This window comes from Dromiciops gliroides, chromosome 4 (genome assembly GCF_019393635.1).
Source record: "Dromiciops gliroides isolate mDroGli1 chromosome 4, mDroGli1.pri, whole genome shotgun sequence".
In the NCBI taxonomy this organism is placed as follows: Eukaryota; Metazoa; Chordata; class Mammalia; order Microbiotheria; family Microbiotheriidae; genus Dromiciops; species Dromiciops gliroides.
The window spans coordinates 483,173,990-483,201,985 of record NC_057864.1 but is presented as its reverse complement, the minus strand read 5'-3'; the positions used below and the strand labels follow the sequence as shown (position 1 = coordinate 483,201,985).

General features: G+C 55.4%; 1 protein-coding gene across 2 annotated transcripts; it reads left to right on the top strand.

Moving 5' to 3' along the window:
• Positions 1–23: 23 nt before the first annotated feature.
• Positions 24–27,770, top strand: EPHB3 (EPH receptor B3). 2 transcript variants are annotated; one of them, XM_043962780.1, is made up of 16 exons: positions 24–60; positions 11,395–11,459; positions 12,037–12,709; positions 15,900–16,055; positions 16,407–16,757; positions 17,560–17,684; positions 18,518–18,677; positions 19,469–19,577; positions 20,111–20,163; positions 21,819–21,941; positions 22,369–22,616; positions 23,887–24,102; positions 24,227–24,376; positions 24,961–25,154; positions 25,329–25,484; positions 26,859–27,770. In XM_043962780.1, exons 2-16 carry the CDS (start codon positions 11,403–11,405, stop codon positions 26,965–26,967), a joined length of 2,880 nt encoding a protein of 959 aa, XP_043818715.1. In that variant the 5' UTR covers positions 24–60; positions 11,395–11,402; the 3' UTR covers positions 26,968–27,770. The 2 variants fall into 2 exon arrangements, with proteins under 2 accessions (XP_043818715.1, XP_043818714.1); XM_043962779.1 differs by having other exon boundaries at positions 21,780–21,941.
• The last annotated feature ends 226 nt before the right edge of the window (positions 27,771–27,996 follow it).

Below are 27,996 nucleotides of genomic sequence, written 5' to 3'. Positions count from 1 at the left end.
CGCTGCTGCTGCCGCTACTGCCGCTGCTGCTGCTGCCCGCCGGCAGCTGGGCGCTGGAAGGTGAGAGCGAGCCCCCGGGGGTGCCGGGCAGGAGGGCGGCGGGCGGGCATCAGGCCGGGGCGCCCCCCGCGCCCGGCCCCGGGTTCCTCCGGAGGGGCCGCTGTTCAGGCTGCCCGGAGCCCCGGACGATCCCGCAGCCCGGGGCCCGGGACCCGCGCCTGGAGGAGGGCCCTGGGCCTCCAAGAGACGTCTGCCGGGTAGATGGAGACGGGGGTGGGGGGTCGGGAAATCGATCGGCTGCGCTCGAGGAACGCGGGAGGGATCCCTCGGGTGGCGCGGGGGCCCTGCCACTGTCAGCCACGGAGGGGAGGGAGGAGGGATCCGCTACGCGGGAGCGGGGGGAGGGGATCATCAGAGACAAGCTGGGGAGGGAAGGGGGGCATCCTCCTGGGCACCTCTCAGAGGGGCATGGGTGACCCAGGAGTGCACGACACCCTTTCGGGGCCAGGCTCCGATGGGAGAGAGCCGAGGACTGCCCTCCGCTCCTGGGGATCCCCCGGGGGTGAGGGTGGGGGGCACCCAAGAAACCCGCCGGGCTCCTCATGTGAGCAGCTGGGGAGATGGAGTTGGGGGCCGAATGTGAGTGTGAGTGCGAGTGGGGAAGACTGTGCGTGTGCCTTGTCTCCATGAGTGCCTGCGTGCGTATGTGGGGGTACCCTCGGCTTCCCGGAGGCTGAGCGAGCCGGCCCAGCTAGCCCGCTTTGTCGGGTGGAGGGGATGAGCCTGGCAGCCGTCGTGAGCGCTGCTGCTGCTGGCTTGCGGGGGTGGCAGGGGCTGGGGCACTGTTATTGTTTATGTATTAGCAAGTGCCAACAACGCACGAGGGGGGCCGCCCCACCCAGCCCGGGGGCTCACCTCCGTGTGGATTTCACTAGGAAATCCAGGCAGGCCTACAGGCAGGCGGGGTCTACTGGAGGCCAAAGCGCCCCTAACCGGGCCCCCGAAGTTTCTGGTTTGATCCTGGTCCTCCCGACAGTGCCAAGTGTGGAAAACCGGCCAGCAACACAATGGCTTGTGCTCACACCTCCTCCTCCTTCTCTTGCAGTTGTGAGGATGGGGAGGGGGGGCCCACTCCCAAATCCCAGGGGAGCTGGGGCACAAGTGTTCTTGTCCCCTCTGGACTGAAAGCCGCTTACAGGCATGCCCTGTGACACATGCATGCTGAGATGGACACACTGGGACCCAGACACAAACAATAGAAACTTACACAGACCCATCAGCAAGTAGAAGCACACACACATATTTTATAATGCCCAGAAATCAGGAAAGGGGGGGGCATTACTTTTTCAAGGGTGGATATTGAAAAAATAGAAATAAGTACTTCTACCCTTGTACACACACACACTTCCCTCCAACGTTTAGGAGCTTAAAATGATTCTGGTTAACTTGGTTAGCCCATAAAAGTATCCTATTTGGGTAGGGATATATATATAGTTGTAGGGGTTTGGTTGGGGAAGGCGGGGGGGGGGGGGGGGGGGGGGGTGTTTTAGGGGAAAAAGACTTTTTTCTCCCTGGTTCTTTCCAATGGGGGGGGGGTCTTGCTCTGGGATTTCTGGGATTTTCTCTCCCCCCCCCCCCAGTTTTTCTCATTCATCTACACAAAGATCTCTGTACTCTCACACAACGACAAGGGAGCCGGCAGACACACACATACACACACACACAGATGTACACAGGGGCAGGGCCCACATTCGAACACTCACAAAGATGTGGGTCTATGATAGGATCACAGGCTGGAGAAACCAGTGAAGCTCTCTTTGTTGTTGGGTGCCTTCAGGGTGTGAATGTGAGTAGTTCCCAGGTCTCTCTCTCTCTCTCTCTCTCTCTCTCTCTCTCTCTCTCTCTCTCTCTCTCTCAGCATTGCTGGGTGTCTATTTGGCTTGGATTAGGGGAGTGTATTGCAGGTGAGCACCCCTTCCATTGCTCTGTTTGGTTCAGCCCGAGTCTCATCAGAGTAGACTGCCTGCTCTGTGTGCCTAGCTGGTGTCAGGGAAGGGGGAAAGGGAGCAGTAAGAAAACCCTTATGTCAGATAAACTGCATCTATGGAAAGCATTCAAAGGACCTGGATTCCAATCCTGTTTCTATCTATGTGACTTTGAGCAAGTCCCTTTCCTTCCTCTTTGCCCCAGTTTGCTCCCCTGCAAGGTAAGGTCATTGGACCTTGAGACTGCTATGGTCTCTTCCAGCCCTAGATTTCTGTGCACTGAATAAGTGAGGCAGGCAGGTGGTTCTTTCCTAACTGAAAACAAGTCTAAGAGGGAAGAAAAGGCGGGAAGCCTGTGCCCTTGTTTCCTGACTGTAGAATGGGCGCTGGACCTTTGACCTACCTGGGTTAGATCAGCCCCCCCCCCATCCCCACCCTTGCACCTGGTTTCTGGGCTTCAGAAACAGGAGTGCAAACGGTGATTGTAATAATAACAGCTCCCGTTGACAGAGTTTCCAAAGCACTTGACATTCGACTCATTAGCCCTCACAACACCTTAGTCATGTGGTTGCTCCTATTATCCCCATTTTCCTGATGTAGAAACTAAGTCTACAAGGAGGTGAGTGACTTGTCTGGGTCACATAGTTAGTAATCAGCCTAATCCAGGTTTGGAGTCTACCTCTCCTGAGCAGCTACTGTGTTGGTGTACTTTGTGATGAGCTCCTGGACTAGTCCCAACCCTCCTCCCTGTTCTCTAGCCTGGGGATCTTCCTGTATTCCAGACCCCAGCACCTGCAGCCTGGTCTTTCTTTATGTCTGTTTGAGGAGTGTGGGGGTGGGGTGGGGGGGAATGTATGGTGGGAGGGAGGGGGTGGTGGAAGGGCTGCCTGCCCTATAACTGATCAACTTTGGGCCAAGTTCATTTCTATGTCTGGCTGTCTCCTACCTCCTTGTAGGGAAGCTTGGCCCTTTGCTCCCCCAGAGCAGAGCTGGGGCAAGCAGTAGCCCTACTTTGTCCCAATCCTCAGCCCACAGGTACATTTCAGTACATAGTCCCTGCTCTCCTCTCCTGCAGCTCCAGGGAGTGAATGAGGGGATGTCTTATAAGAAGCAGAGCTAAGCCCTTTGGCTGCCTTGTGGAAACCAAGGGTCTTCTGGGGAGTTGGGTTGCCTGGGTCCTAAGGTCCCTTGGGAAATCTGTCCAAGTCGCTCCAGGCGACTTGGGGGATGAAGAGGGGGATGTTCTGTGGGGATAGAAACAAGGGGTGTGTCTTGCTAAGAAGGGGGAGAGGTTCCTCTGAAATCTGTCATTCCCAGACTTCTGCCAGGCTCAGATTGGTTGGCAGTAGCAGTGAGTGCCTTCTGAGAACATGTGCATTTAGTGAATACTTTTAGTTGCAGCTCTTGGAGCCTCTGCTTCTAGACCTGACTGTCCCCCTCTGCCCAGCCCTCAGTGAAAGCCAGTGGGACGCGGTTCTATCATAAGATACGCAACCTTGGGCAACTCACTCAAAGGCACCTTGCCTCAGTTTCTGCACCTGTTCAATAGAGATAATGACACTTGCACTGCATACCTCCCAGACTCATTATGAGGCTCTCATGAGATAATAGGCCTGGTGCTTTGCAATCCTTAATGTACTATATAAATCTGGGTTATTATTCAACTCCCTGCAGTTTGACACTGGCTGGCCCTGACTCCCCTCCCAACCCCGGCCCACTGAGGGATCACAGCTAGAAGGGATTGTAGATTCCAGTCCCCATGTTTTACAGATGGGGAAACTGAGCCCCAGAGTTAAGTGACATATCCAGGGTCACACAGATAGTAAGTGGGATTCCAACCCAAGACTTAGGACTCGATTTTTTTGAGCTCTGCCCCCCTGACTTCCCATAGCTTAGGAGCCATCGAAAAAAGGCTCCTGATTAAAGAATGAATGGATAAAAAGCAGTTATTGACCAATTAATTACTCTGTGCCAAGCATTGCCCATCACCTGGATCCACAAGGGTGCCCCTACTTCGAACCTCCCTGGGGCCACAGCCCTGAGCATCTCCCGCCAGTTGAAAGAACAGCCCTTCCTGGCCACAGGGTCTGGCAATAGTGGTTGCTTAGTGAATGCTCATTGACTGACCCCTGACTTTCAAGTACCCTCAGACATCTGGGGACAGAAAGACCAGAGGAACAGCAGTCCCATTTATCCTGGTCATTCTCTTGCCCTGTTCTTTTCGATGCATGGGTACTCGGGAAGGAATTGGAGCTCTGGTTGAATAGGAGAGAACAGAGTGGGGGATGGGAATCGGGAGAGCAAAGGGCCATGGGATGAATGACAGGCCCTATCAAGAAACAGATTTGAGATATGGCAAAGAGTCACTATGGGACCACTTAGGGACAGAAGAACAAATCCCAAGGTCTCCCCATCTTTGTTCAGGGCCTGGCAGGTGATAGGGAGGGTGTGTGTGTGTGTGTGTGTGTGTGTGTGTGTGTATGTGTATGTATGTGTGAGGGGGGGGGAGAGGGAGAGAGGGAGAGAGGGAGGGAGGGAGGGAGGGAGTCAGTCAAACCAACTGCTGCCTTTACTGCTGCTACCCAAGGGACAATGGGCCCTGGTACTTTCTGTGACTTATTCACCTGTTTGGGGAGCTGGTGTGCCTTCCCCCTCCCCTCCAGTTTTGTCATGAGCTGGCGTTTCTGTGGGGTGATGATTGACGGCAGCAGGTATTTGGGGGAACCAGTTTGCTGCTGCATTTTCTTCTCATTAGCTGTTGCTGCCATTGGCCGCCACCACCATCGCCGCCACCGTCGCGGGGGCCACTCAACTGTCCTGGGAAAGGCCTCTACCACCCCGGCGGTGTGCTAATTAAACAGCCTGAAGAGACTGAATCACCAGCCCTGAATAGTTTGCAAATTGTACTGGGCCTGCTAGGCTGAGTCAAACTGGTTTGTCAGGATGGAGCCGCTGGGGCTGGCCAGGGGGGGAGGGGCAGCTTTGGGCACAGCTGGGCACCTGAGCTGCTGCCAGTGGGCTGGGACCCACTAGCCAGGCTTGCCCCTCTCCCCATTCCTGTGCCACCTGCCCCTGCCCCCAGGACCCAGTGGGGAAAACCGTGGGTTAGGTAGGCCTTAGGTAGGGTGGGTAGGCTCCCCACCCTGCCAGAGGGGCTGCTCTGGGGTAGAGACCTGCTGTTTCAGGCACCTGGCCCCTGCTTTGCTCCCTCCTTGCTGCTGCTCCCTCTCATGTTTATTTAATTATACATCCCAGAGATCTGAGGGCCAAGAATGAAAAACACAATGTGTTCTCCACTCTGGGATGCTCTAGCCCTTTCCCTGCCCCTCGGGACCTTGGGCTGAGGAGTAAGCCAAAGTGAGGGACAACCACGCTGCTGGACCTCCAGGATGGGGAGGGGGTGCACCCCAAGTCCCCATGGTCCTGGCTCCATTAAGATTCTTAGGGGAGGTCTTGCCAGCCCACCCCACCCTGGGGTTCGTGGCTCTGGAGAGGACAGGCTACCCTTTCCCTCTGATCCTACAGGGGGGAAGCACCCCAAGGGTGGGGAGAGTGTGTGTGTGTGTGTGTGTGTGTGTGTGTGTGTGTGTCTAGACTGGGGGGGAGTAAGCCGGCTCTGTCCGGAGTGAGGGAATGGGTGGGGAGGGGGCTGCCAGCCCAGGGGAGCAGGGAGTGGGTTGGTGAGAGAGGGCGCCCTTTGCTTCCTGGCAGAACCAAGGGGCCCTTCCTCCTCCCCCCAAGGGCTGTGTTCTGCCCGAAGCCTCCCCTGTACCTGCCCTTGACTGGGCAGGAACTCTCCCCGGCTTTGGGTTGAGGTTCAAGGTTTAGTCTCAGTTTGTTTCCCTCGTTTTTCAGGCTCTGTGGATTTGGGAGACACGCCTGTTCTCAGGGTGAGGCTCACCAGGCTGACCTGACACTCACACTCGGTCTAGGAGCAGGGGCCTGGGGCCCACAGGGAGGTGGGCTGGGTTCTAATGCTCTGGGCTTGGCTGGAGCATGGTGGGACCTGGAGCCTATGAGGGACATTCGTAGTCCCTGGCCCTTGGTGGCATAGGCCAAGCCCCTCCTTGGGGGGGGCCTAGGTACAGAGATGGGGGAAAGAGGAGGGGAGCAGGGACTCTTGCTCCTCTTGGGGGTCCTTTCTGAGAGGCAGGTGCTGGGCCGAGAGCTGTAGTTCCTTAATGGTGGTCAGATGGGACTCGGTGTCTGTAGGGCCCAGTTCTCCCTCAGCTGCGGAGGGTTTTGCCCCACCCCAGGCTCAGCCCCAGTCCCATGACCAACTTCCCCAGCCCTGCCTGTACACTGGCAACAGGAGGCAGGACCAGTGGGTTGGTGGCTCCACTCCCTGCCACCCCTTTATCCCTCCCTCCCTCTAACCCAGGGCTGCCCCCGCAGCTTTCCCGCCTCACCTCGCCGGCTCCATGTTGTCTGTGCTTCTGTTTTGTCTTATCTAGAGGAGGTGCCACACCTGGGGGACCCGGGACTGGCAGGCAGGCTGGCAGGCGGGCAGGGTGGGGGAAGGGATACCAAAGGGCTACATCTCCCTTTCCAGACCAGGGCTGGCTTCTTCCTTCAAGTTCCGCCCCCCCCCCCCCCATGCCCAGAGCTGACAGACAGGCTGTGTAGAAGGAGGGTGATTATCTCTAGTAATGGGGGGTGGGGTAGGATGTGCTTGTGACCCGTGTGTGCCTCTGGGAATTTGTTCATGTAGGCACCTCAAGAAGTTTTGCCGCCAGCATGCGCCCAGTGTGAGTTCTGAGGAGACTCTGAGTGTGTGCGTAGTGGGGCTGTGCACACCGGGTTTGTTACAGTGTGGTGTGTGTTTGTAAAAGTGTGAAGGCTGGCCCACGGCATCTGTGGGACCTTTGCTGGAATTGTATATAACTGTGGCTTTATGCAACTTGGACCAGGTGTGTGTGTGTGTGTGTGTGTGTGTGTGTGTGTGTGTGTGTGTGTGTGTGTGTGTGTGTGTGTGTAAGGCAGAGTACCTGTGAACAGCAGGGCAGTGTGTGTCTTAGGAAGACTGACTTTCTGGGACTGTGACATAGTGTCCATCCAAAAAACGCTGTGTATGTGTAACAATGAATGGATCTTACCCAGACTAACTTTGTGAAATAATGTGTGCATGCAGGACTGTGGGAGACAAATTGTGTGTGTGTGTGTGTGTGTGTGTGTGTGAGAGAGAGAGAGAGAGAGAGAGAGAGAGAGAGAGAGAGTCCTCGTGTGAGCGTGTGCCTTTGTAACCAAAACTGTAACTACGTTTGTCTCAAAGACTGTAACGATTTGTCTCTAATCAGTGTGTGGTTCTTAATGTCGGCTCTCTGTGTGTATGTATGTGTAACAGTGAGCATGTATCTAACCAAGGCTGTAACTAGGGATCTAAAGTGAATTTCTAACTAATGAAAAACACTGTAACAACAATGGTAATGGGGTAGGTGGTGGGGGTGGGGGTGGATCTGCCCCTTTTCAGCCCCTGCACTGAGAAGCCTGGTGGCTAAGCCAGGGGGCAAACCCCAAGTGCATCTGGAGCCTCGGAACACACCAGGGAGGGGCCCATCTGTTGCCACGTGGCGGCTGCGTCTCTGTGGAAACCTGAACTTGGGAGCTCTCTCTGTTCTGAGCAAGTGGGTTCTTGAGCTGAGTGTGGCCCTTAGCTAGTGCTGGGCCAGCCATGGCCACTGGGCTGGGCCTGACACTTTGCCTTGGGCTTCCCTGGGCCTGCCAGCCATCCATGACATCCTGCTGAGCTGGGGCAACAGGAACTAGTATATGGCCTCCCAGGGCTGGCAGACACTACTGAGTCTCCATCCCTTCAAGACTTCAGCCCCCATCCCCACGTGTGCACAGAGCTGCAAAATGGGGTTCCCGAGAGCTTGGGGAACTGGGCTCTGGTTGGGTTTTCCTGACTCCGTGGCCCTGCTGGTCCCCCAGCTAGAGAGGTGTATACCCTCCTTGGGCCCCAGGGAGGAGGTGGGAGGATGGGGCTATGTTGGCTCCACTGAAGGGGCTGAGTCCCACCCAGCCATCCCTGTGGTAGGGAGGAGGAGGCCCCCTTCTCCTTGCCTCCCTCCATGAGGAAGGGGGGCAGGGGTAGGAGAGCCAGGCCCGCCCCTCAGGGTGACCGGGGCCCTTCCTCCTGCACACATGACAAAAAATCCAAGTCCTCTCTATTAATGAGAAAAATGTGCCACGATTGAGCGGTGGCCAAAGCCTTTCCCCTCCCAAGCTTTCTAGAAATGATCGGGAGATGAAGAGAGGCAAACGGGGCTGCCTCCCTGTCTCTCCCTCCGAGCCCTGGCCTCTCCTCTCCTCCTCTCCTCTGCTCTTCTCTCCTCCTCTCCCCTCTCCCCACTCCCCTTCTCCTCTCCTCTGCTCTGCTCTGCTCTCTTCCCCATCTCTCCCCTTCCCTCCCTCCCAGTCTCCCTCCTCCCATCTCTGGGCTTGTTTGAAACTGTGGAGGAATCCGGCTGGAGGGGGGAGGGAGCTGAATATTTGGGTTTAAACAGTTCCAGATGGGTTTGGCACGGGCAGAGCAGGAGGAAGTGAGCGAGCGAGCAAGAGGGAGCGAGCGGGAGGGAGCAGATCGGGAGGGAGGGAGGGAGGAGGAGGAGGAGGAGAGGGATGGAGTCAGGGAAGGGAGAGGGAGCTAGCAAGGGTGGGAGCCCAAGCCGAGCTGCCTGCTCGCCTGCTCGCCTGGCTGCTCTGGGCCTGGGCGAGAGGGAAGGAGGAGGGAGTGCTGCCCGCGGGGAGGGAGAAGTCCCAGGGACAGGAATTCTCAGGGCTGGCTGCTGGCTGCTGGCTGCTGGCTGGAGGGGAGGCCACTTGGCAGTCTCTGCCCTGTCTCTGTCTTGTCTTGCCGGCGGCTGCTCTCTCCATCTTGTGCTCGGCTGCAGGCAGACTGTCTTGGTGTCTGCCAGTCGCAGTCTCCACAGAGGATAGTGATGGACTGGGCTGAGGAAGACTTCTCAGTTTCCCCACCTGTAAAAGGAGAGGGGTGTGGCTGGCATCTCTGTGTCTCTCACCCTGTGTCTCTGTAACTGTCTCCACACTTTCTGGTCATGAGTACCTATGAGGGAAGAAGTGCTGGAAGTTGAGTTCTTTCACCTACTACCTTTATAGTGATCTTAGGTGGGTCTTCCTCTTCCTCTGCTCTCAGTTTCTTCCTTTGTAAACAATGTAATGGCACCTGATTGGTCAAGAGCTGGAAAGGCCTTCAGAGGCCATCTCTTAATGGCTAACATTTCCATAGCACATCAGAGAAGTGACTTGCCCACAACCACTAACTAGAGGCAGCAGCTAGGCGGTGCCACAGTGCATGAAAGCAAGACCTGGAGTCGGGAAGACCCAAGTTCAAATCCAGCCTCAGACCCTTACCAACTGTGTGACCCTGGACAAGTCACTTAACCTGTGTTTGCCTCAGTTCCCTCATCTGTAATGATGATCATAATAGCACAGGGTTGCTGTGAAGATCAAATGAGATAGTGTTTGTAAAACATTTAGCACAGGACAATGGTAGCTCTGATTATCCTCACCCTTGCTCTTAGTGTCTCAGGTAGCATGTCTGAGCCCAGACTTTTGTCACTGTGGTAACCTTTTCAAGGCTGCCTCTAGTTGGAGATGGCCTAATGAGCACCAGGGACTTGCTTTGAGCCCAGGTCCACTGTCTGGTGAGGTCAAGGTCTTTCCCCTGCACAATGGCATGTGGGCCTCGCTCTCTTGCCTGCCCATCTCTGTCCATCTTTGCCCACTCCTGTCTCATCTCTGTCTCCTGCTCAGAGCCCAGCCTGTTGGGAGCTGTCAGTCTGTCAGCGGAGCCTGCTGGGCATTTCCTGAGAACTTGTCATTTACCCTTGGCAGGTAGCTCCCAGGGGTCAGGAGAAAGGAGCTCCCTCCCTGGGAAATGGCTCCTACTCCCATCTGCCTCTGGGGATGCTGTGCTCCAGGTTTCCCATCCCGCTGCATCCTGACCTATTAAAGCTATACACCTGGGCTCTCATCCAGGCACCTGAGACTGCCAGTGCCCAGACCTTCAGGCCAGCCCCAACACTCTTCAGACACAGGAAGGGGCAGAGTCTGGGGGAGGCTTTCTCTCCTTGGTCTGGAGAAACTCCTGAGATAACTAGAACTAATTGGTGGGTTGGTTTTCTTGTAAGATAGTGAGCTGCCTGCTGCTGGGGAAGATTCAAGAAGAGCCTCGATGGCTGACCCCTGTCAGGCCTACCTGGGATGGTGGGGAGAGGGTGAGGGCTTGGCCTGTACGGCCCAAGTCCCTTCCCCCTCTTTGGCTCTTGGCTACTTCACCTATTCTTGTACAAAGCTGAGGAAAGACCAGAGGACGTCCTCTTTTCCAAGGGGTAGAAGGAAGCCTTCACATGCCCCCCTCCTCCCTTCCCTCTGCCCAAGTCCTGTCCCTGGGTTCTGGGACCAACTCTGGCCTCCAGGGTGTCCTAGGCCTTGGTCGGTCTAGATCTAGCATTTTGTCCCATGTTCCACGCTGCTCCCGCTCCTCTTGGTCAGGGTACAAGCTGTCCTTTGGGATCCAGAGGATGACGTCCCCCCCTCTGGCTGGTAGCAGGAGGGCAGGGATGGCCCATCGGCCCCAGCCAGGGTTGGGGGTCCCTTGGGCTCCTGCCCCTCCCCCAGCTGCCCCTTTGCTCAGTCGGGCTGTGTGTGTGGTTGGCCCTTTGTGTCGGGCCTGGAGTCAGGGGAGTAAGTGGGACAGCAGGGGTCTGGGCACACACAGCCTTCTGTTCTGGGATAAAGGAGCAGCCCAGCTCTTTGTGTGGGGATTACGAGGGCCGTAGGTGTGTGAACCGGCCTGCAGCTCCAGCCTCATTAACCCGGGCCTTCAGGGTCAGCAACAGATACCCACCCTTCATCCCCAGGGCTCTGACCTTCAGGACCTCTGCCAGTTCATGGGGCCTCCTCCTGGGGCTAGGTCCCTGGGGCAGGAGAGGGAGTGGGGCCCTGAGGATGAGGACAAGGGAGAGGCTTCTTACAGTGCCTGCTCCTGGTTGGCCTTCCCCTGGGGAGCACGTGGAAGGCGCAGGGTCTGCTGGACTGGGAGCCAGGGCTCTTGGGTTCAAATATGGGCCCTAGCCCTTGCTACCGGCGGGACTAATCTCCATCATGTTACTGAGCTCCTCGGTTTCCCTCCATGCAAAATGAGGGGGTTGGGCCAGATGACTCCGAAGGTTCCTGTTGGCTTTAAATCTGTGTTGTGATAAGTGGGAGATTGGGAGATCCTTTGTAGTCTGGCACCCGAACTTTCATCCCCCAGTCCAGGTCTACATCTGGGGGTGCTTCTTTTTTGACCCCTGCTTTGGGCAATTTCCTCTCCCCTATTTTCTCTGCCTGCGGGGCTAGCTAAGCAGCTGACTTTTCTCTTCTCTGTCTCCCCACCCTTCAGAGACCCTCATGGACACAAAGTGGGTGACATCTGAGCTGGCGTGGACGCCCCATCCAGAAACTGGGGTAAGACTGCCCTCCTCCCTGTCTCTGCTGCCCTAGGGATAGCACGATTCCAGTCATCCAGAATTTCACTAGTGCCTGGAAAACACGGCTGCCTCACTCTTGTACCTGCCTCCCTCCTTTGTCTGCCTGTTGGTCTTTGATCTCTGGATGGGCATGTCACTGTCATCGCCACCCATCGGCCCAACTCACAGGCTGTCTCTGTTTCTTCCCTTCCCTGGGATATCAATTTCTTTGTTGAGTTCACCTTTGCTACTGACTGTCTCATCTACCTCACTCCTATCTACACTGTCTGTACCTCATCACCCGTCTGACCATCCATCCACCCAGTTCTTCCTCTGCCCCTATGTCCCTCACTTAACCTGGCCTTGCCTTGAGAGGCAGCCCAGTCTAGTGAGTTCTAATGCCAGCTTGTCCCCCAGCTTCCTGTGACCTGGAGGACGAGCCCCTTGCCCACTCTGGCCTCCATTATCCTCACCTATCAAATCACTGGGTCCAAGTTTGATTTGGCTCTGAGGCTGTGGGATCCCCTCCCAGTGGCTTCCCTGACCAGCTCTGAGCTCCTGTATCTGCTCCACAGTGGGAAGAGGTCAGTGGCTACGATGCAGCCATGAACCCCATCCGGACGTACCAGGTGTGCAATGTGAGGGAGAGCAGCCAGAACAACTGGCTGCGGACCGGCTTCATCCGCAGGCGAGAGGTACAGCGGGTGTACGTGGAAATCAAGTTTACCGTTCGGGACTGCAACAGCATCCCCAACATCCCTGGCTCCTGCAAGGAGACTTTCAACCTCTTTTATTATGAGGCAGACAGTGACGTGGCCTCAGCCTCCAGCCCCTTCTGGATGGAGAATCCCTACATCAAGGTGGACACGATTGCACCAGATGAGAGCTTCTCCCGCCTGGATGCCGGCCGGGTCAACACTAAAGTGCGCAGCTTTGGGCCCCTTTCTAAGGCTGGCTTCTACCTGGCCTTCCAGGACCAGGGGGCCTGCATGTCCCTCATATCTGTCCGGGTCTTCTATAAGAAATGTGCCCGGACCATCGCCAGCTTCGCCCTCTTCCCGGAGACCCTCACGGGGGCTGAGCCCACCTCCCTGGTCATCGCTCCTGGCACCTGCATCCCCAATGCTGTTGAGGTCTCGGTGCCCCTCAAACTGTACTGCAATGGGGATGGCGAGTGGATGGTGCCTGTGGGAGCCTGTACCTGTGCCGCCGGCTACGAACCCTCTGCCAAGGAGACTCAGTGTCAGGGTAAGTGAAGGTGGGCCAGCATGGGCACATCTGGCATGGCTCTGGCCTTGGAGGGTGAAGGAGCAGGGAAGATAAGAGGGACGGGCAGCCGGGTCACCCAGATTCGTGGCTACCTGCCCAGCCTTCCTACTCCCACTTGGGATCCTTTGCCCACTCAGGGAGGGTTAGCCCCTGAGGGCTGAGCTGAAAGGGAGTGTTTGTTGAATGGGAACTCGAGGGGAGCCCTGTCAGACAGAGACGCCCCAACATTGCTAGATCCCTTTTGCCGGAGCATCTGCAAGGCCTGTGGTTGGTGAGGCTGAGACAAAAGACCACTGAGCTGCTCTGTCACTGAACAACTTTAAAACAAATTATTAACAACAAACAAACCAGGGAGGGAGATGGGGCCAATTCAGAACTCTTGGGGCTGTAGAACACGTTCTTTCTAAGACACTTTTACTTCCATGATTTCTTTTGATCCTGATAACAAACCTGTCAGATCAGTGGGGCAGCTATTATTATCCCCAATTTCCAGATGAGGAGACAGCCCCACCGAGGTTGTGACTTGCCTTAGGCTACATGGCAGCTAGGACTCCTGCCCCATCTCCTGACTGTGTAGTCAGCGTTCTTCCCATGCTGCCTAGCTGCCCAACAGAAGGCATTTCTGAAGGGTAATCTCCCTGTTCCCTCCAGGCTGATTCCCTGGCCCTTAAATATGCACAGACTCTGGGGGCCAGGCAGGAGAGGCTGGAAGTCCTGCTAGACCCAGCTCCCTGGCCTTGGGATGGGAGGGAGGGACCCAGACTGAGGATGGGGGATCCTGAGGACTAGGATGCTGTCTGGAATCTTCATTGAGGAGAGAGGCAGGGCTGGCAGGAAAAGGCACGGACATTCAGGTCCCAGGCAGGAAATGCTCTTGGGTTCCCTTAGCAACTGTCTGCTGCTTTAAGCAAGGAATGGAGGGGAGAGGCAGAAAGGGGAGGGGAGGAGGGGAGAGAGAGAGAGAAGAGGAAGGGTGTGGTCCTCTCACCCACCCCCTGTTTGAGCTTTGGAGAGGGTATGAGTGTGGCTGAGCCCTGAGGATGGGCACGGTCTCTGCCCGAGCTTCTGATTCTCACAGCCCTGGCCAACCATGGCAGGGGTAATAAGTAAGGGTAAATCCTATAGAGCAGGAGAGGGCTGGATGATGAAATACAGGTAGGGATTCGACCAATTTCCGTTTACCGGGATGCTGAGTTGGGGACAGGGTGGCAAATGAAAAGTAGGAACACAGATCAACACACAGGGACATGAGTAAGCCTTGTCAAAGGATCAGAGCTGACAAGGATCCCAAAGACCATCTGCTCCAACCCCCTCATTTTACAGCAAGGGAAACTGAGGCAGAGGGCAGTTAAGTGACTAAGAATGATAGGTTCATAGATCTCGAGTTGGAAAGGATCGCAGAAGCCGTGTAGTTCCAACCCTTCATTTTCCAGATGAGGAAACTGAGGCACAGGGAGAGTAAGTGATGTCAAAGATGGTAGGATTATAGGGCAAGAGCTCGAAAGGATCTCATGCCATCTTGTCCAGCCCCACCTCCTTTTATAGATGAGGAAATTGAGGCTGAGGTCACACAGGTAGCAAGCATCAAAGGCAGCTGGACTTGGAGTCAGGAGGACCTGAGTTCAAATCTGGCCTCGGACACTTGACACTAGCTCCATGACCCTGGGCAAGTCACTTAACCCCCATTGCCCCACAAAAAAAAAAAAAAAAAAAAAAAAAAAAGAATAACAGCCTCTCAGACCTCCTCCCAAGACAGTTGAGAAGATCAATGAGACACTGTGCAGTGTCCTTTGAAACCTTAAATCACCATCAAAGTGGTAGCTTGGGCTCATTGGAATTTTCTTCCTCGGAGTTTACCTTGTAGGGAGGCTCTGCCTCCTGTCACCCACTGGCTGTGTGACTGCGGCCAGATTACTTAACCTCTCAGTTCCCTGGGCAATACCTTAACACCAAAAGTTGCAGAACCAGGTGCTAAAGCCTCACTGGGAACTCCCTCCATAGATGAAATCATAGCTCTGGATTTTGGGTTTTTTTTTTTAAATAAAGGATTATTATTACCAATTGGCTGTGTTAAAGTAGGCACTAGGGGCACAAGGAAGAATTCTAATAGAATCCCAATACTATTTTTTGTTGGATTGAAATACATAATTGGAGTGAGGTCTTGTGTTCCAATCCTGGATTGCACAAACTGTGTAACCTTGGGTAAGTCACTGCCCTTTGGGACCTAATCAGTATTCAATTCAAATGCAAACTCTACAACTAAATGCTCATTAAAGGACCTACTGTGTGCTGGCTGCTGGGGATGCACAGATGCTAATAGGCTGTCCTGGGCCACCCCTGGGGTCTGATAGCCCACGGCCAGGCTGGCAGTCTTTCTCCTGGTCTCCTTGACATTCTCGGCATTTGCCGGGACCCCCTCCGCCCTTCCATCACTGAACAGTTCATGGTCCCCTGCTAGGTGCCAAGTGTTCTTCTGGCCCACTCTCTGGGACTGCTCCAGAAATTCGGAAGGAGATGCCTAAGGGTCTTGGTTATAACCTGTCTCTTCCACCCACCCACCCACCACCAGGGCTGGGCCTGGAGACCTCTCCATTCCTTACCCCCGCTGCCCTCGGGGCCAGCAGGAATAATAGGGCCACTGTTCTCAGTGAAAGAATTGATGGGGGGGAGGTTCTGAGGGTCCCGAGGGCCTGGCTATTTTGGGTGTTCTGGGGAGCTGGGTCCTCCTGGGTATACAGGGATGGCCGGGGAGGACTTTGGGACTCCCCCAAGGTGTCAGGCCTTTGCTAAGCTCACTGAGTGCAAAGGGGTTCTACTGCCAGTCCCCCTGGTGGTCTTTTTCTCCTCCGCCCCGTTCCAAGTTCGACATGCCCAAGCTGGCCAGGTGGCAAGGCTGACGTAGTCGCTGAGGCCCCCAGGCTGGGGGGGGGGATCTGCTGACTCGGGGTTTCCATGAGGCCAGAAGGGCCCTTTGTTACCCTGACTGGGATTGGGCAATCTTGGCATCACCCTGGGGTCTGGGAGGGAAGGGGAGGGGGAGCCAAGGCCCATGCTAGGGAGGCCTGGCTGAGTCTTGCCATGGCCTTTTTCATGGGGAAAGGGTCTGTTTTCCCTTTTGACCCAAGAGGGAGGGGGATGACCGGATCTTCTGTTCCCTGATCTTTGGCAGCCTGTCCCCCTGGGAGTTTCAAGGCAAAACAGGGCGAGGGACCCTGCCTCCCTTGCCCCCCCAATAGCCGTACCACGTCGGCCGCCGCCACCATCTGTATTTGCCATAACAACTTTTATCGTGCTGACTCCGACCCTCCTGACAGTGCCTGCACCAGTGAGTGACCCTTGAGCTTTGACCTCTGGCCCTGACTTTGACCCGGGGTGAGGGTGGGGGTCTGGAATTTCCTCTTCCACCAATCCCCCCGATTTTCTCAAGCTAGCTGGTCCAAAGCTCCTGACCAAGGGCAGTCTGCTGGGGTTTTGCCACAGGGCAAATTGAGAGAGAAGGTCAAGCTTTCTTGGGGCTTCTTGCTGCCCTGCCCTGGCAGGGGTGGTATGTGTTGTCTTGGGGCTGGCTGTTCTTTTGTTAGGGGAGAAGCCTGGGGGGGGGGGCTCCCCTGGCAGCCCATATCCTCGCCTTCCCCTACCTCACCACCTGCCCCTGACACTTCTTTCTCTCTCCCAGCGGTGCCTTCCCCACCCCACAGTGTGATTTCCAACGTGAATGAGACCTCGCTGGTGCTTGAGTGGAGTGAACCCCGGGACTTGGGGGGCCGTGATGACCTCCTCTATAATGTCATCTGCAAGAAGTGCCAGGGGGGCCCTGGGACGTCAGGCCCGGCTACCTGTTCCCGCTGTGATGACAACGTGGAGTTTGTGCCCCGGCAGCTGGGGCTGACTGAGCGGCGGGTACACGTGAGCCGTCTGTTGGCCCACACACGCTACAGCTTTGAGGTGCAGGCCGTGAATGGGGTCTCTGGCAAGAGCCCCCTGCCCCCACGCTATGCTGCTGTGAACATCACCACCAACCAAGCTGGTGAGGAAGGGCCCCGGGAGCTGGGGCAAAGCTCTCACTGGCCACCCTAGTTACAGCCCTTCAGACTAGCCAGATGAAGACCAGCAGACCAGCAGATAGCCTCAGGGTCAAGAACAGGTTAAGAGGTCAGGCCTTGGGTCACCTGTGCTTCCTGGTGAAAGTGGCCTGCTGGGGGTGGGTGGGGCACAACCTCCAGGCAGGGTGCCAAAGGCCTGCCCCATATGGTCTCTAGACCATGGGCTCCAATGGGGCCTGGGTTCAAGAGCTGCTTCTTCTAATGAGGATGCAAAGAGAGAATGAAAAGCAGTACCTGCCTTCAGGGAGTTTGCAGTCTACTGGGGGTTGGGGGATGAGTGGGATGAGAATGAGTAAGTGCATCTCTACCTGCTCCTGGCTTCAGGGGCTGGGCATTCCCTTGGCCTTCAACAGGCTGCAGTGGGCCGCGAGCGTGATGCCACAAAGAGGCTGGTGGCCAGTGTCAGGCTCTTTCCTTAGGGTAGAATCCTGACTAGTAGGTGAATGCTCCCACTTCCTGAGCAGGCCCTTGAGCCCTGGGGTGTGGGCCCAAGAGGTCACCTTGTCCAACTTTCTCATTTACCGAGGTAGACACTGAGACCCAGGGAAAGCAAATGAATTGCAAATCATCTAGGGAAGAAGTGTCCCGGGCAGGATTTGAACCCAGGTCCCATAACCACAGAGTCAGTGCTCTTTCCCCTGGGCGGGGTTGGGGAACAGCCCTTGCTCCTGGTGGCTGGTGGAGAACAAGGGAAGCTGGGACATGACTTCTACCCTCTGCCCCCAGCTCCGTCAGAGGTGCCCACTATGCGTCTACACAGCAGCTCTGGAAGCAGCTTGACCCTGTCCTGGTCCCCCCCTGAGAGGCCCAATGGCATTATCTTGGACTATGAGATGAAGTACTATGAAAAGGTTAGTGCAGCGTGCACACGCGTGTGATTGTGTGTGTGTGCACAGGTGTCATTGCAAATTGTATGTCTGTGCATGTGGGGGGCAGTCTGGGTGGGGCTCAGCTGGGGCAGAAAAAGGGCCCAGGGAGAATCCAAGTTGGGGTTGAAGTCCTGTGTGTCAGACCATGAGTAGGGAAAGGAAGAGAGGAGGCAGGGAGGGCGCTGACCAAGTGCGGCAGAGACATAGTTTGTCCATTCGTTTGTTCTTTCATCCTCCGTTCAGGAAATATCCATCAAGCACCCACCGAGGCAGAAGCAAGAACAGGGTTTTACATTCTGCCTGGGGGGCGGGGGGGGGGGGGTGAGACAGAGCCTGTTATCCTATAATGAGGCAAGGACTGGAAGCACCTACTAACAACCCAGGGAATCATGAGGGGCCTCCTGGAGGAGGCGGATGATAAGCTTTGCTTGCATAAGGAGGGAAGCCTGAGCAGGAGGGACACAGACATGGAGGCTGGAAGTGTGGAACAGAGACTGTAGGAAGGGCAGTCTTCTACTCTGAGTGTGGAAGGATTGGCTGGGACCAGATTGTAGAAGGTTGTCTATGGTGTCTATGGGAGTAAAGAGTGGACTAGGGAGGGGCTCAAGTGCTCAAGATAGGCCATGGGGAGTTCTGGGAGAGGTGTGCCCCTGCTTCCTTCCCCAAATGACAGGACGATCCCATCTCCCTCTGTTTCCAAGCCAAACGGGATGGTACCCTTTGGAGTGGGGGGCCAGGGCCCATGGGAGCCTCAGGGGCAGGCAGTGGAAGGTGTGCCTTTCAGAGCCCCCCATGGTCCTCTCTCACCCTTACAGAATGATCGCATCCCTTCCACGGTGACCAGTCAGAAGAACTCAGTGCAGTTGGATGGACTTCGGCCGGACGCCTGTTATGTGGTCCAGGTCCGAGCTCGGACTGTGGCTGGCTACGGCCAATACAGCCACCCTGCTGAGTTTGAGACCACTGGGGAGAGAGGTGAGTAGCCCTCTCCTACCTCCTAACTCCCTCTGCTCAACTCATTCCTAAATGGTCATTCCTGGAAATGTCTCTGCCCCTTCCTCCCTCCGGATGGAATCCTTCCTTGTATCTGCTGTAACAATTGGAATGATGCCACCTGCTGGAGACTTACTGTAGAAGAGTTCCGCCCAAGAAGCGAAGGTCTTTGAGGGCAAGACCAGGAGTCTTTTCTTTGGCGTCAGGAAGTGACCCGGGCTAGTGGGAGGAGGAAGGAAGAGACTGGCGCTCGGTCTTGTGCTCTTTCCTGAGGACTCTGGCGGAGAGCGGAGCTAAAAATGTGCTCTCCCTTTAATAGATAGGAATCTAGGCCTTTCTCTCTCTCTTTACCAAATTCTTATTTTCCTTAGTAAATGCTTAAAAGCCTAACTCTTGTTAAAGCTTATAATTTATTGGCGACCCCTCATTAGATATTTTAGACAGTTTAGCTAGAATTTTAGCCCTTACTTAACACTGCCAAAAGTAAGGAAATCAGCTCATGCCATGATTACGCCTGACAGTGTTGATAACATTCTGCCCAGAGAAGAGGTGTCCTTCATTATCTCTCCCCTGTGGCCATTACTGGAAGTGTTTGACTTCCTTTTAACCATCTTGATCATCATGGAGATGATCCCTTACTTGTCCCTGCATCAGTTCATGCAGGTCTTCCTGTGTTTCTCAGGATTCCTCAATTCTCCCTTCCTTCTTCCTCCCAGCGCCCACGTGCGCCTCTCCCATTGGCTCTCTCAAGCACCTCCTTCTCCTGTCTTTAGGTTCAGGGGCGCAACAACTCCAAGAGCAGCTTCCCCTCATCGTGGGTTCAGCTACCGCCGGCCTGGTCTTCCTCGTAGTGGTTGTGGTCATTGCCATCGTCTGCCTCAGGTCCGCTTCCCTCCCTCTGACTGTGTCCTGGGGCCCCTGGATCAAATAGTATTCCCCTGGCATGGAGTGTGCCCCCTTCCACCAACTTCCACGGCCCATCTCATTCCTCCATCTCCTTCCAAGAACTCCCCACAGTGTCTGTGTCTCCCATGTGGCTCTGGTGCCTCCAACCTGGACACTCCATATCCTAGAGCTTCAGGGGGCCTCTAACTCCCTCACTTTACAGTTGAGGAAACAGGTTGAGAGAGGGAAGTGACAAGAGATCTAGATTTGGAAAGACCTTCAAGACTATTTAGCCTAATCCCTTCATTTTACTGAGGAGGATAATGAAGCCCTAGGGGTGGTGGGTGACTTGACCAAGGTCACACAGAAGCTAATTTGAACCCAGGTGCTCTGGGCTCTTTCCACTTGAAGATTCTGGTTGGGGTTTGCCCACATCCACCCTCTTAAAGCCCATAGGTCCAAGCTGGGCAAGGAGGGGTAGAGGCGTGGGGGTGTCTCAGTGGCTGACTCCTCCCCCATCCCTCCTCTAGGAAGCAACGCCATGGCTCTGACTCGGAATACACTGAGAAGCTGCAGCAATACAGTAAGTGATGAGAAGGGCCTGCTGTCTTCTCCCCAGGATGCTCTGAGGCCCCCACACCCCACCCCAGGCCTCACTTTCCCCCTCAGTTTCCTCTCCCACCTTTGCTTTCCTCAAGCCTCACTTGGGCTGGGGGGGAGGGACCTTCCCCTGTGGGAACGCAGCATGTGAAGGGCCCATACTCCTTCTGCTCCCCTCCAGGTGCCTAGCACTGTGCCGAGATCCTCAGAGGCCTCAGATCTGGTCTGTGGCCTCAAGGAGGGTCTAGTCTAGCTGGGGGAGACCAGACTTACAGACTAGACACAATTTTCTGCTGGATCATCCACTGCCTAGCAAAGAATTCTTAGGCACCTCCTCTGGGCCTGGGGCACAAATGAAAAACTCCCTGCCCTCCAGAAGCTTACATTCTTTTTTTTTGTTTTTGTTTTTGCTTTTGTTTGTGAGGCAATTGGGGTAAAGTGACTTGCCCAGGGTCACACAGCTAGTAAGTGTGTAAAGTGTCTGAGGCCGGATTTGAACTCAGGTCCTCCTGAATCCAGGGCTGGTGCTCTATCCACTGCGCCACCTAGCTGCCCCTGCTTACATTCTTTTTAAAAAAAACGTGAACTAGAAAATCCTCCATGAACATGCACATTTCAATATGAAAAGAATGCCGGAAAAGGAGGATGGGTCAGGATCCCTTGGTTCAGTCACAGCCGAGGAGGAGGGGCCTAGATTCTAGCGGGACACGTCACAGATCCACAGAGAGGCATTTGTAGGATAGTGCCAGGGTCACAGCCCTCAGGCTTAGAGCCAGCCAAGCTTGATGGACCCACTGTATAGACTGAGGCTGAGGGGGAAGGGGCTTGCTGAAGTCCAAAAGCTGAGACTGGCATCCCGGTCTGGTGCTCTCCTCACTGTCCCATCCACTAGCGTCGGTAGCCAGGGGAATGAGGGAGGTCACCTTTGTGCTGCCAAGGCCTCTGAAGGGTGGAGGCATGGGTGGGTGGGTACAGTGGGCGGGGGCTTTGCAAACCAGGTACAAGATTTTAGGCAGAAGGGAGCTGGCTGCCCAGTGGCTGGGTCTGGTCAATAATGGGTGTGAATTGCCTAAAGAGGGGTTTGATTGAGATTTCTTTGGCCCAGGTTTGATTGGAAGTAGGGACAGGCGGCTGGTGGGCAGGCCAGCTGATAATCCAGGCAGGAGATGATGAGGGCCTGGGCTGAGCTGGTGGCCATGGGCAAAGCTGAGAGAGATACCCGAGGAAGGCACAAGAGTTGTTGGTGACCAGCAGGGTGCCGCACAACAAGGGGTTGGAGTCCACCCAGCCACAGAGAACGCCCTGTCTCTGGCCGTCCCGGCTGCCGCTCTTGCCAGCAGGCGGGCAGGATGGTGAGGGCCTCTCCCTGGATGTGGTGTTCACTGGGGCTCCTGCCAAGGGGCAGAAGATAAAGTAGTTATTTCTAGTCCACCTCTGATCTCCTTCAGGCTCCCCCTTTGAGCTCCCTTGGCGGGCAAAATCATGGCTACAGCTCTCTCAGCTCCCCCAAAACAGGTGGAAAAGGAGGCTCCCTGTCTGTCGAGTGCATTCCCTGCAGAATCACCAACCTGAGTTCCACCTCTTCCCTCCCCCCTCCAGGAACCCTGTCCCTCCCTGATCCCTCTCTTCTGCCCCCAGTTGCCCCTGGCATGAAGGTTTACATCGACCCTTTCACTTATGAAGACCCCAATGAGGCTGTGAGGGAGTTTGCCAAAGAGATCGATGTCTCTTGTGTCAAGATTGAGGAGGTGATCGGAGCTGGTGAGTCACCAGGGAGGGTGGGAGGGATCGAGGAGACAATAGGTGGGCCACACGGTCCCTCTGGGGCAAGGACTCTTGACCTTTGCTCACATGAGTTCCTTTGGTACCTTTTCCAAATAATGTTCTTAAATATATCAAATGGAATCCACTGGATTCCAGAGGGAAATGATGGTGTTGACATATTCAGTCATCAAAATAGAGAGAGAGAAGGTCCCAGTGCCCGGGTGAAGAGTCCCTATTCTAGGGAAGCAGAAGGTATGGGGGGGTCCCTGAGATAGGTGGGCGTTAGAGCCTGAAGCCTGTGTCTGATTTGGCCTCCTGTGTGTCCGGGCTCTCTTTGCCAATCCCAAACGATCCCGGTGCGGAAGGGCCTTCCTTCCTCCTGGGCCCCAAGGATAGCGTGTGACCTGTGGCCTGTGACCTGCAGGGGAGTTTGGCGAGGTGTGTCGGGGCCGGCTGAAGCAGCCCGGACGCCGGGAGCTCTTTGTGGCTATAAAGACTCTGAAGGCCGGCTACACGGAAAGGCAGCGGCGAGACTTCCTGAGCGAGGCCTCCATCATGGGCCAGTTTGACCATCCCAACATCATCCGCCTGGAAGGCGTGGTCACCAAGAGTCGGCCCGTCATGATCCTCACGGAGTTCATGGAGAACTGTGCCCTCGACTCCTTCCTCCGAGTGAGTCCCAGAAACCACTGCCTCTGGTGCTGGTACTTCCCAAGTGTGTTCACAGCTCTTATCTCATTGGATCCCTTCCGTCCTGGGAAGGCGGGCAAGGCACAGAATCTTAGCCCCATTTTACAGATGAGCAAACTGAGTCCCATAGCAGCTAAGTGACCTATCCAAGGCCAGGGAGCTGATTAGAACTCAAATGTGGGGCCACAGCTGCCTCACGTGGTGTTCTTTCATCCATCCCTCGCAGTCTTCTTCCTCCCTAGAATCCTGGAATATGAGTGATTTCAATGGCCAGCTCATCTAACCCATACCTGATGAGAAATCCCCACGCTAACATACCTGACAAGTGGTCATCTGGCCTCTATTTGAAGATGCCCAGGAAAGGCAGTGAGGCCGAGAGGATGGCAAGCCTCAGTTTCTTCCTCCATAAAATGGGGATAATAATAGTGTGGCACCTCTCAGCACCCCCAGGCATCTCTCTTATACACAGCAGAGCGTTGACAGAGAGCATTAACCATGCCACAAATCATAGAGGAGAGTGAGCCCTCCTCAGAGCCGGGCCTCAATCCTTGCTGTGACAGATCTGGGGTCCCAGACAATTCTCTAAGATCCTAAGTCTCAGAGAAGTGGCTGAGCCCCACACTGCTCTAATCACAGGCCTGGATCCTGGCTAGCCCCAAAGCAGCAGCCCCAACCCCGCTTCCTGGGCTGGCCATGAGGTTCCGATGAGCTCAGGCACAGAGAGCATGTTATCACGACCTTAAAGAGCCAGGTCCTGACCCCTTCCCATGGAGCCTTGAACCCTGAGGTCAGGTCGCAGACACTTTGCCCATCTCCCTGGCCCCCAAAGGTCAAGGTGCTCTCTTTCCCCCCCCTCCTTTGGAGAGATGGGAGACTGTGGGGGTGGAACACTGCATGCAGTACTGCTACCCCCTCTATGTTGGTTAGCTCTGCTGAATTGTTCTGTCACCCCTACCCCCTCCTCTTTCCTTTGTTCTAAGGGATAGCTCTCTCTCTGAGAAGGGGAAGAAGATGGGGACCTTGGGAGATATGGGTGATGTTAAAACAATGGATATAAGTTACTTTTTATTTTTAGAGGGGAGAGAAGGCACCCTTTCTCTCCCCCGCCACATGCACACGCATGCATGCACACACACACATACACCCCCCAGAGAGGGGTGATCCAGGTCACTTCTCTTGGAGGGAGAGGGAAGCATTAGTCCAAAGAAGGGCTCAGGCTGGGAGGCTAAGTCTGTGTGTTCCTCCTCTCCAGTTGAACGACGGGCAGTTCACTGTGATCCAGCTGGTGGGCATGTTACGGGGCATTGCGGCGGGCATGAAGTACCTGTCGGAGATGAACTATGTGCACCGGGACCTAGCTGCCCGGAACATCCTGGTGAACAGCAACCTGGTGTGCAAAGTCTCTGACTTTGGCCTCTCCCGCTTTCTAGAAGATGACCCTGCTGATCCCACCTACACTAGCTCACTGGTATGGGCCAGAGAGTCATGGAATGATGACAGGGGGTGGGGAGGAGGCGGGCGAGGTGGTGCCACCTGGGTGGGAGCCAGCCCTGAAGCACAGGACGAAGGGCTTGTGCTCCCCTCCCCACCAGGGTGGGAAGATCCCCATCCGATGGACGGCCCCAGAAGCCATCGCTTACCGGAAATTCACGTCGGCCAGTGATGTCTGGAGCTACGGAATCGTCATGTGGGAGGTGATGAGCTATGGAGAACGGCCCTACTGGGACATGAGCAATCAAGATGTAAGTGGGCATGGGGGCAAAAGAACAGCTCCGGGGGAGGGAGGGGGTTGCTGTACTAGACCGGAATCCCTCCATTTCCTTCAATTCAACAGACTTTTATTAAGGAGGTAAAAAGTACGGTGAAAAGTGGGCAAAATCTGGAGTCCCAGGAACTAGGTGCAAATTTTCTCACTTATTAACTGCGTGACCTTGGGCAAGTCACCTGACTTCTTGGTGGGTTTCCTCTAAGAGCCCCTCCGGCTCCAAATCTGACTTTGGGCAAGTCCCCTCCACCCCCCCTGTTTCCTCATCTGAAAAACAAGGGGATTGAAATAAATGGCCTCTGAGCTCTGGGCCATCGTGCCAGGTGCTGGGACAGCTTACCTTAACTGGAATGGACGCTGCTTATTAAGGGCCTGCGACCAGAGGAGAGAAATCTGAAATGAAAAGGCAAGGGGGGGGTATTGTTCAGGGAAAGGCCAGACGGGGGTTCAGGGTGGGGCTTTGGGAGCCCCCAGGGAGGATGGGGCCCAGGACAGATGTCAGCAGTACCTGCAAAGGCTCACTCCTCCCGGGCATCTCTCTCCCTCCTCCCCCGACTCCAGGTGATCAATGCCGTGGAGCAGGATTATCGCCTGCCACCCCCCATGGACTGCCCCAACGCTCTGCATCAGCTCATGCTGGACTGCTGGGTACGGGACCGCAATCTACGGCCCAAGTTTGCCCAGATTGTCAACACCTTGGACAAGCTCATTCGGAATGCTGCCAGCCTGAAGGTCATTGCCAGCGTCCAGTCTGGGTACGTGTCCCTCCTCCCCAGTCCTGTCTGAAGCTTTGGCTCCCTCCTCCTCCTGCCCCCCTCTTCTCCTGGCTCCTTCCACCTCCTGCCTCCCTCCCCCTCCCACCTTCCTCCCCTCTTCCCTCCCAGCTCCCTCCCCAGAGGTTCATGTCCCCTCCTCTTCTGTGCCCACAGGGTGTCCCAGCCACTGTTAGACCGAACTGTCCCCGACTACACCACCTTCACCACGGTGGGGGACTGGTTGGACGCCATCAAGATGGGGCGGTACAAAGAAAGCTTTGTCAGCGCGGGCTTTGCCTCCTTTGACCTCGTTGCCCAGATGACGGCAGAGTAAGTGTCCCTTCCACTGGCGGGGGGAGGGGCCTGAATCCTGGCTCTGTCATGGACAGTGCAAGTGACCTGGGGCAAAGCATTGGGGTTGTACTGGATAACCACCAAGGTCAAGACCCTCCATTGCTCCAGTATCCCCTAACTGGGCAGCTGGGTGGTGCAATAGATAGAGCACTCACTGGCCGTGGAGTTAAGAGGACCTGAGTTCAAATCTCACCTCAGACATTTACCAGTTGTGTGACCCTGGGCAAGTCACTTAACCCCGATTGCCTTAAACATCCAGGGTCACCGCTCTAGAGGAGAGAGTGAGGCTGATGACTTTGCACAACTGTCTCTCACTTAAATCCACTTCACTGCAAGGTCCTCTTCAATAACAAAGGACAAACAACAAAAACAATCCCCTCCCTTCTCTGAAAATTCATTTGCTCATTTGTAAAATGAGGCTAAGTCAGGCCCAGGTGACTTTGAAGATTTTCCTTCCCGTACAATGACATTATGATCCTAGATGATACAGTGGGAAAGGCTCTATTCTTAGTGGCTCTGTCCCTTACTGACCACATGACCTCGTCCTAGTCACTTCCTTTCCTCTGAGTGTCAGTTTGCCCTTCTGTAAAAATAGGGGATTGAACTTCTTGGTCTCTAAGGTCCTTCTTAACTGGAGATCTATGATCCTCTAAATCTAAGATTTAATTCAACAAGCATCTATTAAGGCTCTGGTGATCAAAACCGAAACTAAATCCATGCCTGCCATTGAGGAGTGCACATTCAATGGAGGGAAACAGTGCTCATGAGTGCTTGTGTCCATGCGTGTGCACATGTGTATGTGGTTGGGGGTGGAGGGTGTGCTGGCGCTCACATCAAAAAGTATCAGTCAGGGGGCAGCTAGGTGGCGCAGTGGATAGAGCACCGGTCCTGGATTCAGAAGTACCTGAGTTCAAATCCGGCCTCAGATACTTGACACTTACTAGCTGTGTGACCCTCGGCAAGTCAGTTAACCCCCATTGCCCTGCACACACACACAAACAAGTATCAGTCAATCAGTAATCATTCACATAAATGCCTACTATGTGCCTCGCACAGTGAGACGGCTGGGCATTAAAAGACTAAATTGAAATAGGCCTGCCCTCAAGAGAGTTCCCTTCTCCTTAGAGGGGCAGAATATGGGTTAGGATAAGCCCGCGCAATTGTACAAAGTCAGTTTGGATTGTTGAGGGGGTAGTGGGGCTAACCCCCCAGGGGAACTGGGGTAGGAGGTGGTGTTTGACTGGAAGAATCCTTAGAACCCTCAGAGAAGGAAGAGTGTTCCCAGGAGAGAAAAGCTCTTAAGAGGGGAGATGCCCCTGGGAGGCTGACTGACTGTCCTTTGCCCTCCAGGGACCTGCTTCGGATCGGAGTGACTTTGGCCGGCCACCAGAAGAAGATCCTAAGTAGTATCCAGGATATGCGGTTGCAGATGAACCAAACACTGCCGGTGCAGGTCTGACCCCCTCCAGCAGCCCCCGGGGCCCCCGGGGTGCCACAGGGACTCTGAGCGGCTGGACATTCGGACGTTTGGATGCTCGGTCAAGGGCTGCGGCCCAAAAGTTCACAATGTGTCGGGGGACCAGCAGGAGCCCCACCCCCCGCAGTGGCCTGTGCTCCCTTTGTGGGCAACAGCAGGTTCGGGACTTAGGACAGATGCCACCTCTTCATATTGAAGACGGATTAGGGGATGGGAGTCATGCCACTACCCATCCCCCTTGGGGCCCAGGCCTCCCTGCTCTCGGACAGGGGGGTGACCCCACAGCCTCAGACTTGGGTGTTCTCCACGCTGGAGTGACTGCAATAGTGAGCCTGGTGGGGCTCTAGCCTGGATCAGGGCCCCCCCAGGTACGCAAAAAGCAGCCCCTCCCTCAGAAACCAGAGGGGGGAAGCTTCAGGGAGTGAGGGGACGTACTCGACGCCCCGGCCCTGCTCCAGAGCCAGCCACCATCGCTTCAAGTTTGCACAGGGACTCTTTGGCGGGGGGGAGGGGGGTGGATAGGACCCGGCTCCTACCTGATACCTCCTGGCCCCCCTCCTCAGCCTGGTTGGTGCTGAAGCTGGCTTCCAAAATGGGGAGGGGGCCGGCTGAGGAGCAGCCCCCCTGCCCCTTAGAGACTCACAGAGCCAGAGAATAGATGTCTGGATGTCTGCTATGCGTGCTAGCGCACCGGGCAGGTGCGTGTGTGAGCATGGGAGAGCTTGGGCCCAGCTGGGGGGTGGCCCAGCTGGGGCGTCAGCAGAATAAAGGCAATAAGTCATTGCTGTGGTGCCTCCTGCTCATTCTCCCCTCCACCCCACCTCCACCTGGTCCCCTTCACCAAGGCCAGGGGGACACCGTGCTCTGCATCTGATGTCAGAATTCCAGAAACAACGTCAATCCCACTCAAGAAAGTTATTTGGCGGGGCAGCTAGGTGGCTCAGTGGATAAAGCACCGGCCCTGGATTCAGGAATTCCTGAGTTCAAATCCGGCCTCAGACACTTGACACT

What these genes read in the sequence shown, in the direction of transcription:
- EPHB3 (XM_043962779.1), top strand. Translation starts at nt 11,403, where the DNA reads ATGGACACAAAGTGGGTGACATCTGAGCTGGCGTGGACGCCCCATCCA. An exon ending in CAAGGAGACTCAGTGTCAGG is followed by an intron (nt 12,710 to 15,899) that starts GTAAGTGAAGGT and finishes GATCTTTGGCAG; the next exon opens with CCTGTCCCCCTGGGAGTTTC. An exon ending in ATTGCCAGCGTCCAGTCTGG is followed by an intron (nt 25,155 to 25,328) that starts GTACGTGTCCCT and finishes CTGTGCCCACAG; the next exon opens with GGTGTCCCAGCCACTGTTAG.